This window comes from Tachypleus tridentatus, chromosome 7 (genome assembly GCF_004210375.1).
Source record: "Tachypleus tridentatus isolate NWPU-2018 chromosome 7, ASM421037v1, whole genome shotgun sequence".
NCBI lineage: Eukaryota > Metazoa > Arthropoda > Merostomata > Xiphosura > Limulidae > Tachypleus > Tachypleus tridentatus.
The window spans coordinates 110691470-110707448 of NC_134831.1; the positions used below are offsets into that span (position 1 = coordinate 110691470).

Genomic DNA, 15979 nt, shown 5'->3' on the forward strand with positions numbered 1-15979 from the left:
ACAGTAGTTCCTGTGTTATTGATTCTGTTGGGCAGTATTAATAGACAGTAGTTCCTGTGTTATTGATTATATTGGGCAGTATTAATAGACAGTAGTTCCTGTGTTATTGATTAAGTTGGGCAGTATTTATAGACAGTAGTTCCTGTGTTATTGATTCTGTTGGGCAGTATTTATAGACAGTAGTTCCTGTGTTATTGATTCTATTGGGCAGTATTAATAGACAGTAGTTCCTGTGTTATTGATTCTGTTGGGCAGTATTAATAGACTGTAGTTCCTGTGTTATTGATTCTTCTGGGCAGTATTAATAGACAGTAGTTCCTGTGTTATTGATTCTATTGGGCATTATTTATAGACAGTAGTTCCTATGTTATTGATTCTGTTGGCCAGTGTTAATATACAGTAGTTCATGTGTTATTTATTCTATTGGACAGTATTAATAGACAGTAGTTCCTGTGTTATTGATTCTATTGGCCAGTATTTATAGACAGTAGTTCCTGTGTTATTAATTCTGTTGGCCAGTGTTAATATACAGTAGTTCCTGTGTTATTGATTCTGTTGGGCAGTATTTATAGACAATAGTTCTTGTGTTATCGATTCTGTTGGGCAGTATTTATAGACAGTAGTTGCTGTGTTATCGATTCTGTTGGGCAGTATTTATAGACAGTAGTTCCTGTGTTATCGATTCTGTTGGGCAGTATTTATAGACAATAGTTCCTGTGTTATCGATTCTGTTGGGCAGTATTTATAGACAGTAGTTCCTGCGTTATCGATTCTTTTGGGCAGTATTTTTAGACACTAGTTCCTGCGTTATTGATTCTTTTAGGCAGTATTTTTAGACACTAGTTCCTGCGTTATTGATTCTGTTGGGCAGTATTAATAGACAGTAGTTCCTGTGTTATTGATTCTGTTGGGCAGTATTTATAGACAGTAGTTCCTGTGTTATTGATTCTGTTGGGCAGTATTAATAGACTGTAGTTCCTGTGTTATTGATTCTGCTGGGCAGTATTTATAGACAGTAGTTCCTGTGTTATTAATTCTGTTGGACAGTATTAATAGACAGTAGTTCCTGTGTTATTGATTCTATTGGCCAGTATTTATAGACAGTAGTTCCTGTGTTATTAATTCTGTTGGCCAGTGTTAATATACAGTAGTTCCTGTGTTATTGATTCTGTTGGGCAGTATTTATAGACAATAGTTCTTGTGTTATCGATTCTGTTGGGCAGTATTTATAGACAGTAGTTCCTGTGTTATCGATTCTGTTGGGCAGTATTTATAGACAGTAGTTCCTGTGTTATCGATTCTGTTGGGCAGTATTTATAGACAGTAGTTCCTGTGTTATCGATTCTGTTGGGCAGTATTTATAGACAGTAGTTCCTGTGTTATTGATTCTGTTGGGCAGTATTAATAGACTGTAGTTCCTGTGTTATTGATTCTTTTGGGCAGTATTAATAGACAGTAGTTCCTGTGTTATTGATTCTCGATTGGGCAGTATTTATAGACAGTAGTTCCTATGTTATTGATTCTGTTGGGCAGTATTTATAGACAGTAGTTTCTGTGTTATTGATTCTATTGGCCAGTATTTATAGACAGTAGTTCCTGTGTTATTGATTCTGTTGGGCAGTATTTATAGACAGTAGTTCCTGTGTTATTGATTCTATTGGGCAGTATTAATAGACAGTAGTTCCTGTGTTATTGATTATATTGGGCAGTATTTATAGACAGTAGTTCCTGTGTTATTGATTCTGTTGGGCAGTATTTATAGACAGTAGTTCCTGTGTTATTGATTCTGTTGGACAGTATTTATAGAGAGTAGTTCCTGTGTTATTGACTCTGTCGGCCAGTATTTATAGACAGTAGTTCATGTGTTATTTATTCTATTGGACAGTATTAATAGACAGTAGTTCCTGTGTTATTGATTCTATTGGCCAGTATTTATAGACAGTAGTTCCTGTGTTATTAATTCTGTTGGCCAGTGTTAATATACAGTAGTTCCTGTGTTATTGATTCTGTTGGGCAGTATTTATAGACAATAGTTCCTGTGTTATCGATTCTGTTGGGCAGTATTTATAGACAGTAGTTGCTGTGTTATCGATTCTGTTGGGCAGTATTTATAGACAGTAGTTCCTGTGTTATCGATTCTGTTGGGCAGTATTTATAGACAGTAGTTCCTGTGTTATCGATTCTGTTGGGCAGTATTTATAGACAGTAGTTCCTGCTTTATCGATTCTTTTGGGCAGTATTTTTAGACACTAGTTCCTGCGTTATCGATTCTTTTGGGCAGTATTTTTAGACACTAGTTCCTGCGTTATTGATTCTGTTGGGCAGTATTAATAGACAGTAGTTCCTGTGTTATTGATTCTGTTGGGCAGTATTTATAGACAGTAGTTCCTGTGTTATTGATTCTGTTGGGCAGTATTAATAGACTGTAGTTCCTGTGTTATTGATTCTGCTGGGCAGTATTAATAGACAGTAGTTCCTGTGTTATTGATTCTATTGGGCATTATTTATAGACAGTAGTTCCTATGTTATTGATTCTGTTGGGAAGTATTTATAGACAGTAGTTTCTGTGTTATTGATTCTATTGGCCAGTATTTATAGACAGTAGTTTCTGTGTTATTGATTCTATTGGGCAGTATTTATAGACAGTAGTTCTTGTGTTATTGATTCTGTTGGGCAGTATTCATAGACAGTAGTTCTTGTGTTATTGATTCTATTGGGCAGTATTAATAGACAGTAGTTCCTGTGTTATTGATTATATTGGGCAGTATTTATAGACAATAGTTCTTGTGTTATCGATTCTGTTGGGCAGTATTTATAGACAGTAGTTCCTGTGTTATCGATTCTGTTGGGCAGTATTTATAGACAGTAGTTCCTGCGTTATCGATTCTTTTGGGCAGTATTTTTAGACAGTAGTTCCTGCGTTATCGATTGTGTTGGGCAGTATTAATAGACAGTAGTTCCTGTGTTATCGATTCTGTTGGGCAGTATTTATAGACAGTAGTTCCTGTGTTGTTGCTTCTGTTGGGCAGTATTTATAGACAGTAGTTCCTGTATTATTGATTCTGTTGGCCAGTATTTAAACATTAGTTCCTGTGGTTTTTATTTTCTTTGCCAGTATTTTTACAGTAGTGTATGTATGGAGAAAGTAATTTATTTATGGAATATATTTTTGGATAGAATTTAGAATATCACAATCGAATTTTTAATTGTGGACTACAAGTACCGCATTGAAACCAGATGTCATTTTACTTGTGGAAACTCTAAATCATATGAATAACAAGCGTTTCATAAATAAATGTTTGTACCTTGAAACAAACGGTAGATGTGCCTTGATGCGAGAGGTACTATTACACGGCCCCCCGTTAGTACAGCGGTATGTCTTCGGATTTACAACGCTAAAATCAGGGATTCGATTCCCCTCGGTGGGATGAGCAGATTGCCCTTTGTGGCTTTGCTATACGAAAAACACACAAACACACGCCTTTACACGAGTTCGTAAAAAGTATTAAAATACTAGAGGACGATCGGGAAATATCCCAGACATCTTGTTTAAACTTGTGGTAGAAGTGTACAAATAAAGTAGTCAGTGATATTCAGTTAGTTGGATACAATATCATTGTCGTCAACATGTTAATAGTTTTAAGTGAAGAAAATAGTTGTTATATTATTTAACAAAACAACGAAGTTAAATTAAAGGATTTCTGTGTAGTGTTTGTTTATCGGTTTAATAGTAGAGAGCGAACAGAGGTGTCTGGCAAGTTTTTGTAAAATGGTATAAATTGATTCTAGCAGGTGGTGGTTCCCTGAAACGTCTTTATCGCCCGCCGTCATTTCTGTCAACTAATTCCTGCACGCACGTGGTGTTTTTGTTGTTTTTTTTTTTGGTGGAGGGGGCAACCACATTTCTATAGGGATATTGTTTTGTGAATTTCGAGCAAAGCTACACGCGGGTTATCTGCGTTAGCCGTTCCTAATTTAGTAGTGTAAGACTGGAGGGAAGGCAGCTTGTCATCACCATTCACCGCCAATTCTTGGGATACTCTTTTACCAACGAATAGTGGCATTGAGCATCATATAATAACGCCTTCACGGCTGAAAGAGCGAGCATGTTTAGTTGGGATGATTCGAACCCGCGCCCTAACCACCTGATCATGTCATGTCTCAGTAGGGTGGCAACAGTTTTAAGTGGAGTTAGGTTTTTTGCAGTTAGAAAATTAAAGATGACTTTAAATTGTCAAATCAGTTAGTCATCAAAACTTAAGAGCAGTTTCCTAAATTTACGCCATGTAAGTTGTTAGTTCGTAAACAGTAGTTACCATACGGAGGATGGAAAACACGGCCGAATGGCTGACAAGTTGTTAAATGAAGATGGTTGAACATTTTAATTACGTGTAATGCCCCTAAAATTAAAAACTGATACAAACCCCAAAAGATTATGCAACTGCTCTTGTGCCCCTTCAAGTTGCATCCATGTGACGTTCCCGATTGTTGATATATATTATTTATAAAAACTAAATAAGTATGACTTATTAATGACATCCTACAAAAAATGCTAAAGTAAACGTACTTTTTTTTCGCGACAAATCGTGATAATTTCTACAACGCGATTTTATTATTGTATATTGTGATTTGGTGGAATAAGGTCTTATATCATCCTAAGCCTAGTTCAAACTCTTATGGTATGACAGGAACCACAGTTTTAATAGAAGTCACTAAGGGTGCTGTTAGAGAAAACAAGATAGGATGTTTGCGAAACTTATAACAATGCAATCATTTACGTCACGGTAAGCTTTTCGATGTAATTGTTTATGTAAATGTCACTTATCTGCCGTAGTAACAAATGGAATTTATTAAAAAGGAAACTATTAACTAAAAACAGTATTGAGCGTGGAGCCTTTTTAAATTTCTACAGAAATAAATTGTATGTTAATGTGGGCATTGATTGAAGTTCGTAAGGTCTCCACCAGGGGCGTTTCAGTGACGATCAAGTTTGTGGTTTCTGGTTCATTATTGTTTAATTAGGAATCTAATAAACATTAATTAATTAAAAGTAAAATTACCGCACCTTTACACTAAGGAAGCTCATAATTTTAATAACTGGAACATTTCGACACACAGTATCAAGTGATCATAAGAATACGATGATACTATTGATTAAAATGTTGCAAGTGGTAATTATTTGAATTATTCTGGTTCATTATTGTACCACTAGATGATAACAGGAGAAACCTTGTGACTCTCTCGTGATTTACTGAAATTTCTTAAAGGTTTTGAAAATACACGTTATACAGGTTTGCTGCGCATATTTACAATAGATGTCTTGAAGTAAATTGTGTTACGTAGCGTTATTGGTGTGGTTAAACAAGATAAATTTCATAATTAGAATCTAACTCAAAAGTAACATACTAACAATAAATTATCATCTTGGTTTATCTGAGAATTAAAAAAGTATTTCACTTTAATGTTAAAATGCTAAAAGAGACGAGCCTGTCTTAAAAGTTCCATATTTTGCCATTATAAAAGTATTAGATTAGAAAACCAAAGTGAAGGTTATATATTTATTTCAATAGCTGATTTAAAATTCTGTAGGACAACGTAAGTGACAAAAAAATTATTTTCATAAAACCAAAGAAATCTGATAAAACTGATCTTCTGTTGACTGATATCTGTAGACAAGTTCATGTTTTATATTGTGAAAATGATTTATTTTCTGGAACCACATCCTTCTTATTTTACTTTTTGCCCTGAATGGGTAGAAGAGAAAGAAGTTCAATGTCTAAAGACAGTTCATAATGTTACTTACCCAGAGGCTCGGGAAATTACTATTCTGAATTCCATCTTGGACTTATGCTGTTCCACTAGTACAGTAGGAGCCCAGACAGACCTTTCTGTGCCTTATACAGAATCCTTAACAGCTCATCTTAATCTAGCACCCTCCAAAATCAACAAACTTAACGAATCAGTATCTACTTCTGTCTCTGTCCCTACCACATCTTTCAGTCATTGCCCAACTTCACCTTGTTCAAGCCCAGGTGTTTCCATAGGGTCTTCCTCTCTTGACACCCAAAAAATTAAACCATTCGTTCACGTCCTTAATCACTAGAATGTTTACAAACATCAACCTGCCTATTCGATCTAGAGCAGGATCACTAGAGAGTGACTGACCCATATCCAGTAAAGAAAAAAAGCCTGGTCACAAGCAGAAGGTCTTCTTGCCATACTCTCCTCCAAAGTAAATAAAAATGGCCACACTGATCCAATGGAACTGTCGAGGTTTTCAATCAAATGTGGATGACATCAAGGATTTGATTTACTTTTATCAACCCAAATGTCTTTCTTTACAGGAAACATTTTTATTACAGTCACAATTCGACAATACTCCTTACATTGAAATGACAGGTCATGTGCAGGACAAGGACATGGGGGAGTAGCATTGTTGGTTGATTAACATGTGCCAACCTGGCCCTTGTCATTTAATACGTTCTTGGAGGTTGTAGCCATCCATATCTCCTTGGGTTGTACCATCACTGTTTGCTCTCTGTACCGTACCCCTGGAAAAAATTATCATCCAACAGACCTTGATGCCCTCATTGAGCAACTGCCACCCCTTTTTTAATTTTGGAGTATCTTAATGGGCATAATCCCCTCTGGGGTGGTTCTAGTATTGATGTGAGGGGTCATGCTATAGAGCACATGCTCCTGAATCACAACCTGTCTCTCTTCAATACTGGCTCTTTCACTTATTTTCATGGATCCAGTCAGTCATTTACTGCTACAGATCTTTCTATCTGCTCTCCTTTGCTTTTCACTTGCTTTTCTTGGGAGGTTGTTTACATCAATCCATGGGGTAGTGATCATTTTCCAATCATATTAGGAGAGATTGGCTGTGGTCACTGCCACCTGACCTATGTGCTTTGGTAGAAGTTGTACCAGGCCAACTGGTCCTCTTTCACTGCTCTCTCAGAACTTTATCCTGCCATCTTATGTAAATCTTCAATAGATGATTGTGTAGCAGCAGTAACTAACTGTATTGTCCAAACAGCTGCTCAGTGCATCCCCAAAACCTCAACATCTTTCCCACAACATCCCCACCCTTGGTGGAATTCTGTTTGTTATATAACATAAAAAACTCAGAAACATGCTTGGGATGAATTTTGTAGATGTACCATGCTTTCAAACCACACTGCATTTCAGCAAGCCTATGCACAGGCTTGGCAAGTTAGGCATCAAAGTGAGAAGGAATCTTGGATTAAATACACCTCCAGCATTTCATTAACCATCAGTTCAAAAGTCATATGGGACAACATCCGGAAGGTGAGTGGATGGTATACTTCTGTCCCCCTCTCTATCTTAATATTCAATAACCATGAAATTGCTGATGCTCAGAGCATTACCAATACTTTTGGTGAATGTTTCTTTCATGTATCTAGCTCTTCAAACTCATCTCCTTTCTTAGCTATTAAAACACAAGTTTAACAACTGCCTCTTTCCTTTTTGACTTATCATCCCTATGACTACAATTGCCCTCTTACATTGGTGGAACTCAAACTTGCACTTCGTTGGTCTGGCAATACATCAGTTGGACCTGATGATGTATATTATGAGATGCTATGCCACCTTTCTCTTTCCTTTCTTACTGTTCTCTTGGCTGTATTTAACTGGATATGGCAGGAGAATGTCTCTCCTGATGCCTGGTGCCAAGCTATTGTACTCCCTGTTCTTAAACCTGGGAAGGATCCAAAGATTTCTTTGAATTATCATCCAATTGCTGAGTTGTCTCAGTAAGACTTTAAAGAGGATGATTAATGCTCGTATTGTTTGGTTCTTTGATTCAAACAACCTTCTCTCACCCACTCAGTGTGGGTTCTGGAGACAACGCTTCATGATAGACCAGTCAGAGTCTCTCACCCACTCATTGTGGGTTCTGGAGACAACGCTCCATGATAGACCAGTCAGAGTCTCTCACCCACTCATTGTGGGTTCTGGAGACAACGCTCCATGATAGACCAGTCAGAGTCTCTCACCCATTCATTGTGGGTTCTGGAGACAACGCTTCATGATAGACCAGTCAGAGTCTCTCACCCACTCATTGTGGGTTCTGGAGACAACGCTTCATGATAGACCAGTCAGAGTCTCTCACCCACTCAGTGTGGGTTCTGGAGACAACGCTTCATGATAGACCAGTCAGAGTCTCTCACCCACTCAGTGTGGGTTCTGGAGACAACGCTTCATGATAGACCAGTCAGAGAAGCCTTTTTGAAGCAACATGTTTCTTTTTTTTTGATTTAGAGAAAGCTTATGATGCAACATGGAGATATGGCATCTTGTGAGACCTTCACTCATACAGATTGTGTTGCAATTTGCCACTTTTTATTAATCATTTTTTAATAAACTGCTGATTCCAGGTCTATGTGGCTCAATACTTTCCCGTTTTTTCCCACAGGAATTTGGAGTCCCTCAAGGCTGTGTTCTGAATGTCACACTTTTCATTATAAAGATTAATGCCATCAGTGAACAGCTACCCCCTGCTATTGCAAATGGTCTTTTTGTTGATGACTTTCACATATTGTGTCAGTCATCAAACATGAGGTTTATTGAGCTGCAGCTACAAACTGCAATCAGTCATATATTTAAGTGAACCACAGCAAATGGTTTTCAACTTTCTCTCCCTAAAACTGTTTGTGTACATTTCTGCTGCCAACAGGGTATTCATCCAGATCCAGAACTTTGTATTGATAAGTTGTACTTCCTGTTCTCCCTGAGGCAAAGTTCTTAGGTCTTATATTTGACTGTAAACTAAACTTTATTTCCCATATCAAGCAACTTCATGTCAAATGTGTAAGAGCATCCTCCATGTCCTCTCTTCCACCTCTTGGGAAGCTGATTGATACTCCACGCTTAAAGTTTATTGTGCCCTTATCTGATCCAAACTTGACTATGGATCTATGGTTTATGGTTCTGCCAGAACCTCAGCACTGAAAATGTTGGATTCTATCTACCATCAGGGGCTTCGGCTTTGCACTGGGGCCTTTCATACTTCTTCAGTCCAAAATTTGTATGTGGAGTCCCATGAACCTCTTCTGTATATTTGCCATTTGCAACTGTCTCTTATGTATGCTTCCAAAATTTGCTCTTTACAACAGCATCCTACTTGGGGTTGTGTTTTCCATTCTCAGTGGGTCACGCTTTTTTATAATAGAAAATCTGCCATTGTTCCTTTTAGCCTTCGTATTCAGACACAATCAGAAAAATTGGATCTATCTTTGAATAGCACAGCAGTATCAACAGATTGACCTCTTCCAACATGGCTAATTACTATCCTCAACTGTAGCCTATCTTTGAGTCATCTGAGGAAGGCCAGTACTCCTTATTGGAAATATCACTCTTTATTTGCTGAACATCTTTCAAACGATCCATCCATTCCCATATATACAGATGGTTTAGGTGACTCTGTAGGCTCTGCCATGGTTTGTTACAGTTTGATTGTAACACACATAATCCCCTCTACAGTTTCTGTGTTCATTGCTGAATTGTATACCATTTCTCTTGCATTGAATTATATTAAAACTATGCAATATACGAACTGTATGATCTATACTGATTTACTCAGCTGTCTATTAGCCCTGACATCATTCCATGTTAGATGCCATCCTATTCTTATTAATATCTAAAACAAACTGAGCCAGTTTGTTTTGGATGCCTGGTCATGTTGGTATTTATGGAAATGAACTAGCTGACAGAACGGCAAAGTTCATCTGCTCTGGGTCTTTCAACACCGTTCCTGTTTCGTACATGGACTGTGGTCCAGTTATCAAATCCAAACTGTAAACCAGTTGGTAGTTGACCTGGAGTGAGTAGTGAAATATTAATTTTTTTCAAGCCAAGCCTTCATTAGCTCTTTGTCCATCTTGTTTCTGTAAAGATTGAAGGGAAGACGTTGTGACATTGGTCACAGGTCATGGGTGATAACTGGCCACCTCACTCATGTTTTTACATTTTTAAGAGCCATTGGTCTTTTTAACTTAATTTAAGGTCTTTTTTGGACTATATACTGTTTTAGCATGATTTCTTTTACAATTTTAATTTTTATTTTGATCTGAACCTAGGACTGAAAAAGCCAACTTCAGGTGACTGACAGCAAGTTGAACTTAATGCTTCAGTCTTCCTGGTGTGTTTTAATATTACATATTTCTACCTTACTTTCCATATACCGTTATAGTATACTACATCTTGTTTGGCACAGGTAGCCTAGTAGATTTGTGCCAATAAACATGAAATATCTACCTACCTATCTGAAAACATTTAAGATGGACTAGTTCTGTCTAATCACACAATCTGTACTAGTTATCATTTTTATTTATCTCAAATCCAGTTTAAATTATTTCAGTAATATCTGTGGAGACAGTAAACTTTATGCCTTGAATAGTGTTAAATGTGTTTGTATTCTAACTTTTTAAAAATCATTTAAGTGAAGAACAAAAAGCTAGAGATATATTCTGTCTATCTTAGAACTGTAGTTTTGTTTTTCATCAGCCAACAAAGGTTCATGCTCCTCAGTAAACTTTACATGTACTATGGGTACCACAGAATTATAGTCATTACTTTATATGATCTGATCAGTTGATGATGGTTCATGTTCTCTAACAAACTGTCTTTGGGTGTACAAACAACTACTGGTAAACTAGTATAAGAGAACTTGTGTCAGTGAAATCATAGTGTTCTGTTTAATTATAAATGTAAATGTTTTTTAATACAAACAACTACTGGTAAACTAGTATAAGAGAACTTGTGTCAGTGAAATCATAGTGTTCTGTTTAATTATAAATGTAAATGTTTTTTAATACAAACAACTACTGGTAAACTAGTATAAGAGAACTTGTGTCAGTGAAATCATAGTGTTCTGTTTAATTATAAATGTAAATGTTTTTTAATACAAACAACTACTGGTAAACTAGTATAAGAGAACTTGTGTCAGTGAAATCATAGTGTTCTGTTTAATTATAAATGTAAATGTTTTTAATACAAACAACTACTGGTAAACTAGTATAAGAGAACTTGTGTCAGTGAAATCATAGTGTTCTGTTTAATTATAAATGTAAATGTTTTTTAATACAAACAACTACTGGTAAACTAGTATAAGAGAACTTGTGTCAGTGAAATCATAGTGTTCTGTTTAATTATAAATGTAAATGTTTTTTAATACAAACAACTACTGGTAAACTAGTATAAGAGAACTTGTGTCAGTGAAATCATAGTGTTCTGTTTAATTATAAATGTAAATGTTTTTTAATACAAACAACTACTGGTAAACTAGTATAAGAGAACTTGTGTCAGTGAAATCATAGTGTTCTGTTTAATTATAAATGTAAATGTTTTTTAATACAAACATCTACTTTTTCAAGATTATAGAAGATATTTCTTAGTGCATGGTGTTTTTATTTATTTTTTGCTTCTCATATCTAGGGGACAGGACCAATTATGTCAATCTTCCCCACGTGATAGCTATGGTGGGTCTGCCAGCTAGGGGTAAGACGTACATGGCCAGAAAACTGACTCGTTATTTGAATTGGATAGGTATTCATACCAGAGGTAAATAAAGTTATTTAATAATAGTACATCTTGTAACTGTTGATTCTTTCTGTGAAACTATTTAGCTAACCTTTCCTTGTTCTATTAAACTATATATATTTTCAGTGATGTCGAGAAAACCCACTTGTAGAGAAAAATATATTTTATTTTTTGCACATTATTCGTTAAATTGTTGTTGTTTAAAGTATTCAAACGAGTAAATTTTTCTACACAGTTAATTGAGTAGAGAAAGTGGAGTCTGTTTATGATTGATTCAGAAATTTTTTTTTATAGTTGTAGTTTCATGTCTTGTTCTTGACATCAAAATATTTTATATAGCATTTGTCACAGTAACTTACAGTCCTACAGAATGTCATATTTTATTTCTCTTTAAAGCTTCAAACCTGTCAAATATTTACCATAAGGTTTTGTGTTTAGAAGTAAAAGTTAGTTGTGAGTTTACTGCTATATATACAAAACTGAAGTGTGAGTAAAGTGATAATGCAAAACTTCTCAATTTCTGATTTGTTTATTCTAGCAAAAATAAATCAGATTGTATAGCTTGATCTAGTTTCTTCTTGAGTGTTTAATGTTGCTTCTAAACTGATAGGACTTCATGAGATATCGCTGGATTTAGGGTAAGGAGTATTGTTAATGACGAGGGCACCCAAATGATGAAACATTGCATTTTAAACATTAAAATTATGAAAATATATCTTATTAGTTATGTTCATTGTTAGACTGGTATTTAGTTTCATTATAGGAAGGTAGTTTGGTCTGACAAGAAGTTAAGTTTAATAACTTGATTGACATATTTTAGTGTTTAATGTTGGAGAGTATCGAAGACAAGCTACAGAGGCTTACAGAAACCATGATTTTTTTCGACCTGATAATAAAGAAGCCATGGCTATACGCAAGTAAGTAAGAAATTATTAAGAAACACAATTAATGTTTTTAGCCTGCCTGTAATTTTTAATAATTAATTTCAGACAAGTTTCCTTATTGTTATAAGGCCATCCATATGATTTTGAGTTGTAGGAGTGAAGAAAGATAACAGTGAAATCCACCTAAAAACTGATATTATAAATATGTAGTTTTGTTACAGAAGATCTACTACTAAAGTTTTTAGAGCCGTAATACAGTCTGCTTCTACTGAAACAAAGATACATCTCTTCTTATGCATACACTGAGTTAAAGAGATAGAAATTCACCTTTAAAATTTTTTTTTGAGTTTTCAGTAGTAATAATTAATAAGCAGCAGTGACCAGGAAAACATTTTTGGTTATATTAGTATCTTATTGTAACAGTACTTCTTTAAATACAGGATTTCTTGAATAATAGAAAAACAATTCTTATTACAGACACCAGAATCTACAAGTTTAAACTTGTCTTAGGCCTAACATTAGTGAAGTCTTTATTAAGTACAAGTTATATTTGATAGAAGAGATAACACTATAGTTTGTGCACAATTTTTACTTTAGTTAATACTTATCTGTAGTGTACATAAAACTGTCATATAATGCTTTTCTACAACTTTATACCATTTTAAAAGAAACTTTGAGTTTTTAATATGTTATATGAAATGTCTAATAATGTTGTTTACATCAGTTGAAATGAATAGTGAGTTCATTAGGTAGTAAGTTGCATGCTTAATTTAAGGGCAGACAAAAACTAGTTATTATAACAGATTTGCTTATGATACTTTTCCTGTGAAAATGTGTTTAGTCATAATTATTTCAACTAAAGGACCTGCACTAGAACTCTTTATAAATATTATAAAGTATTATTAACATTTACTTTAAGATAATAATGTACCTTATAGAACACTAGCATCTTGACTTGTGCCTGTTGTGGACTCTAATGTTGAATTACATCTTTACTCCTTAGTAAATGTGCAATGGATGCTCTTGAAGACATGTGTAAATGGTTAGAAGATAACGGTGAAGTAGCAGTAAGTACAAGTTATATTCTACATCTCATCGTACTGTCGATGTTTTCACCTTTTAAAATATTTTATTTTTCACTAGAGATTCTCATATCCCTCAAAGGGTTGCAATTGCTCATGTAATCAATATAATTTGGTTGAATGGATGGTAACTGTAGAAACATAACATACAGAGGAATAATTTGTTTGTATAGACAGTCAGAAAATACTTATGTAATATTTCCTAATTCTGTATTTTACACAAATGGTCTACAATGTATATTGTAACAGGACAGTGAATGTGTTGACCAATAATAAAATCACTGTTTCTGTGTTGATGTAGTTTGTATCAGGACAGTGAATGTGTTGACCAATAATAAAACAACTGTTTGTGTTGATGTAGTCTGTATCAGGACAGTAAATGTGTTGACCAATAATAAAACAAATGTTTCTGTGTTGATGTAGTCTGTATCAGGACAGTGAATGTGTTGACCAATAATAAAATCACTGTTTCTGTGTTGATGTAGTCTGTATCAGGACAGTGAATGTGTTGACCAATAATAAAACAACTGTTTGTGTTGATGTAGTCTGTATCAGGACAGTGAATGTGTTTATCAATAATAAAACAAATGTTTCTGTGTTGATGTAGTCTGTATCAGGACAGTGAATGTGTTAACCAATAATAAAATCACTGTTTCTGTGTTGATGTAGTCTGTATCAGGACAGTGAATGTGTTGGCCAATAATAAAACAACTGTTTCTGTGTTGATGTAGTCTGTATCAGGACAGTGAATGTGTTGACCAATAATAAAACAACTGTTTCTGTGTTGATGTAGTCTGTATCAGGACAGTGAATGTGTTGACCAATGATAAAGCAACTGTTTCTGTGCTAACATTGTATCAGGAAAGTGAATGTGTTGACCAATAATAAAATCACTGTTTCTGTGTTGATGTAGTCTGTATCAGGACAGTGAATGTGTTGACCAATAATAAAACAACTGTTTGTGTTGATGTAGTCTGTATCAGGACAGTGAATGTGTTGACCAATAATAAAACAAATGTTTCTGTGATGATGTAGTCTGTATCAGGACAGTGAATGTGTTGACCAATAATAAAACAACTGTTTCTGTGTTGATGTAGTCTGTATCAGGACAGTGAATGTGTTGGCCAATAATAAAACAACTGTTTCTGTGTTGATGTAGTCTGTATCAGGACAGTGAATCTGTTGACCAATAATAAAACAACTGTTTCTGTGTTGATGTAGTCTGTATCAGGACAGTGAATGTGTTGACCAATGATAAAACAACTGTTTCTGTGTTGATGTAGTCTGTATCGGGACAGTGAATGTGTTGACTAATAATAAAACCACTGTCTCTGTGTTGATGTAGTCTGTATCAGGACAGTGAATGTGTTAACCAATAATAAAACCACTGTATCTGTGCTAACATAGTCTCTATCAGGACAGCGAATGTGTTGCCCAATAATAAAATCACTGTTTCTGTGTTGATGTAGTCTGTATCAGGACAGTGAATGTGTTGACCAATAATAAAACAACTGTTTGTGTTGATGTAGTCTGTATCAGGACAGTGAATGTGTTGATCAATAATAAAACAAATGTTTCTGTGTTGATGTAGTCTGTATCAGGACAGTGAATGTGTTGACCAATAATAAAATCACTGTTTCTGTGTTGATGTAGTCTGTATCAGGACAGTGAATGTGTTGGCCAATAATAAAACAACTGTTTCTGTGTTGATGTAGTCTGTATCAGGACAGTGAATGTGTTGACCAATAATAAAACAACTGTTTCTGTGTTGATGTAGTCTGTATCAGGACAGTGAATGTGTTGACCAATGATAAAACAACTGTTTCTGTGCTAACATTGTATCAGGAAAGTGAATGTGTTGACCAATAATAAAATCACTGTTTCTGTGTTGACCAATGATAAAACAACTGTTTCTGTGCTAACATTGTATCAGGAAAGTGAATGTGTTGACCAATAATAAAATCACTGTTTCTGTGTTGATGTAGTCTGTATCAGGACAGTGAATGTGTTGACCAATAATAAAACAACTGTTTGTGTTGATGTAGTCTGTATCAGGACAGTGAATGTGTTGGCCAATAATAAAACAACTGTTTCTGTGTTGATGTAGTCTGTATCAGGACAGTGAATGTGTTGACCAATAATAAAACAAATGTTTCTGTGTTGATGTAGTCTGTATCAGGACAGTGAATGTGTTGACCAATAATAAAACAACTGTTTCTGTGTTGATGTAGTCTGTATCAGGACAGTGAATGTGTTGACCAATAATAAAACAACTGTTTCTGTGTTGATGTAGTCTGTATCAGGACAGTGAATGTGTTGACCAATAATAAAACAAATGTTTCTGTGTTGATGTAGTCTGTATCAGGACAGTGAATGTGTTGACCAATGATAAAACAACTGTTTCTGTGCTAACATTGTATCAGGAAAGTGAATGTGTTGATCAAT

The 15979-nt window shown here is 35.1% G+C and overlaps 1 protein-coding gene across 7 annotated transcripts in view; it reads left to right on the plus strand.

The window, feature by feature from the left end:
• The window catches only part of Pfrx (6-phosphofructo-2-kinase/fructose-2,6-biphosphatase), a 99814-nt gene that overhangs the window by 46330 nt on the left and 37505 nt on the right, over positions 1–15979 (plus strand). For all 7 annotated transcript variants that reach the window (XM_076513590.1, XM_076513589.1, XM_076513592.1 and 4 more), the window contains exons 2-4: positions 11464–11589; positions 12389–12485; positions 13456–13519. In XM_076513590.1, coding sequence (XP_076369705.1) covers positions 11464–11589; positions 12389–12485; positions 13456–13519 — 287 coding nt within the window. The remainder of the gene's footprint in view (positions 1–11463; positions 11590–12388; positions 12486–13455; positions 13520–15979) is intronic.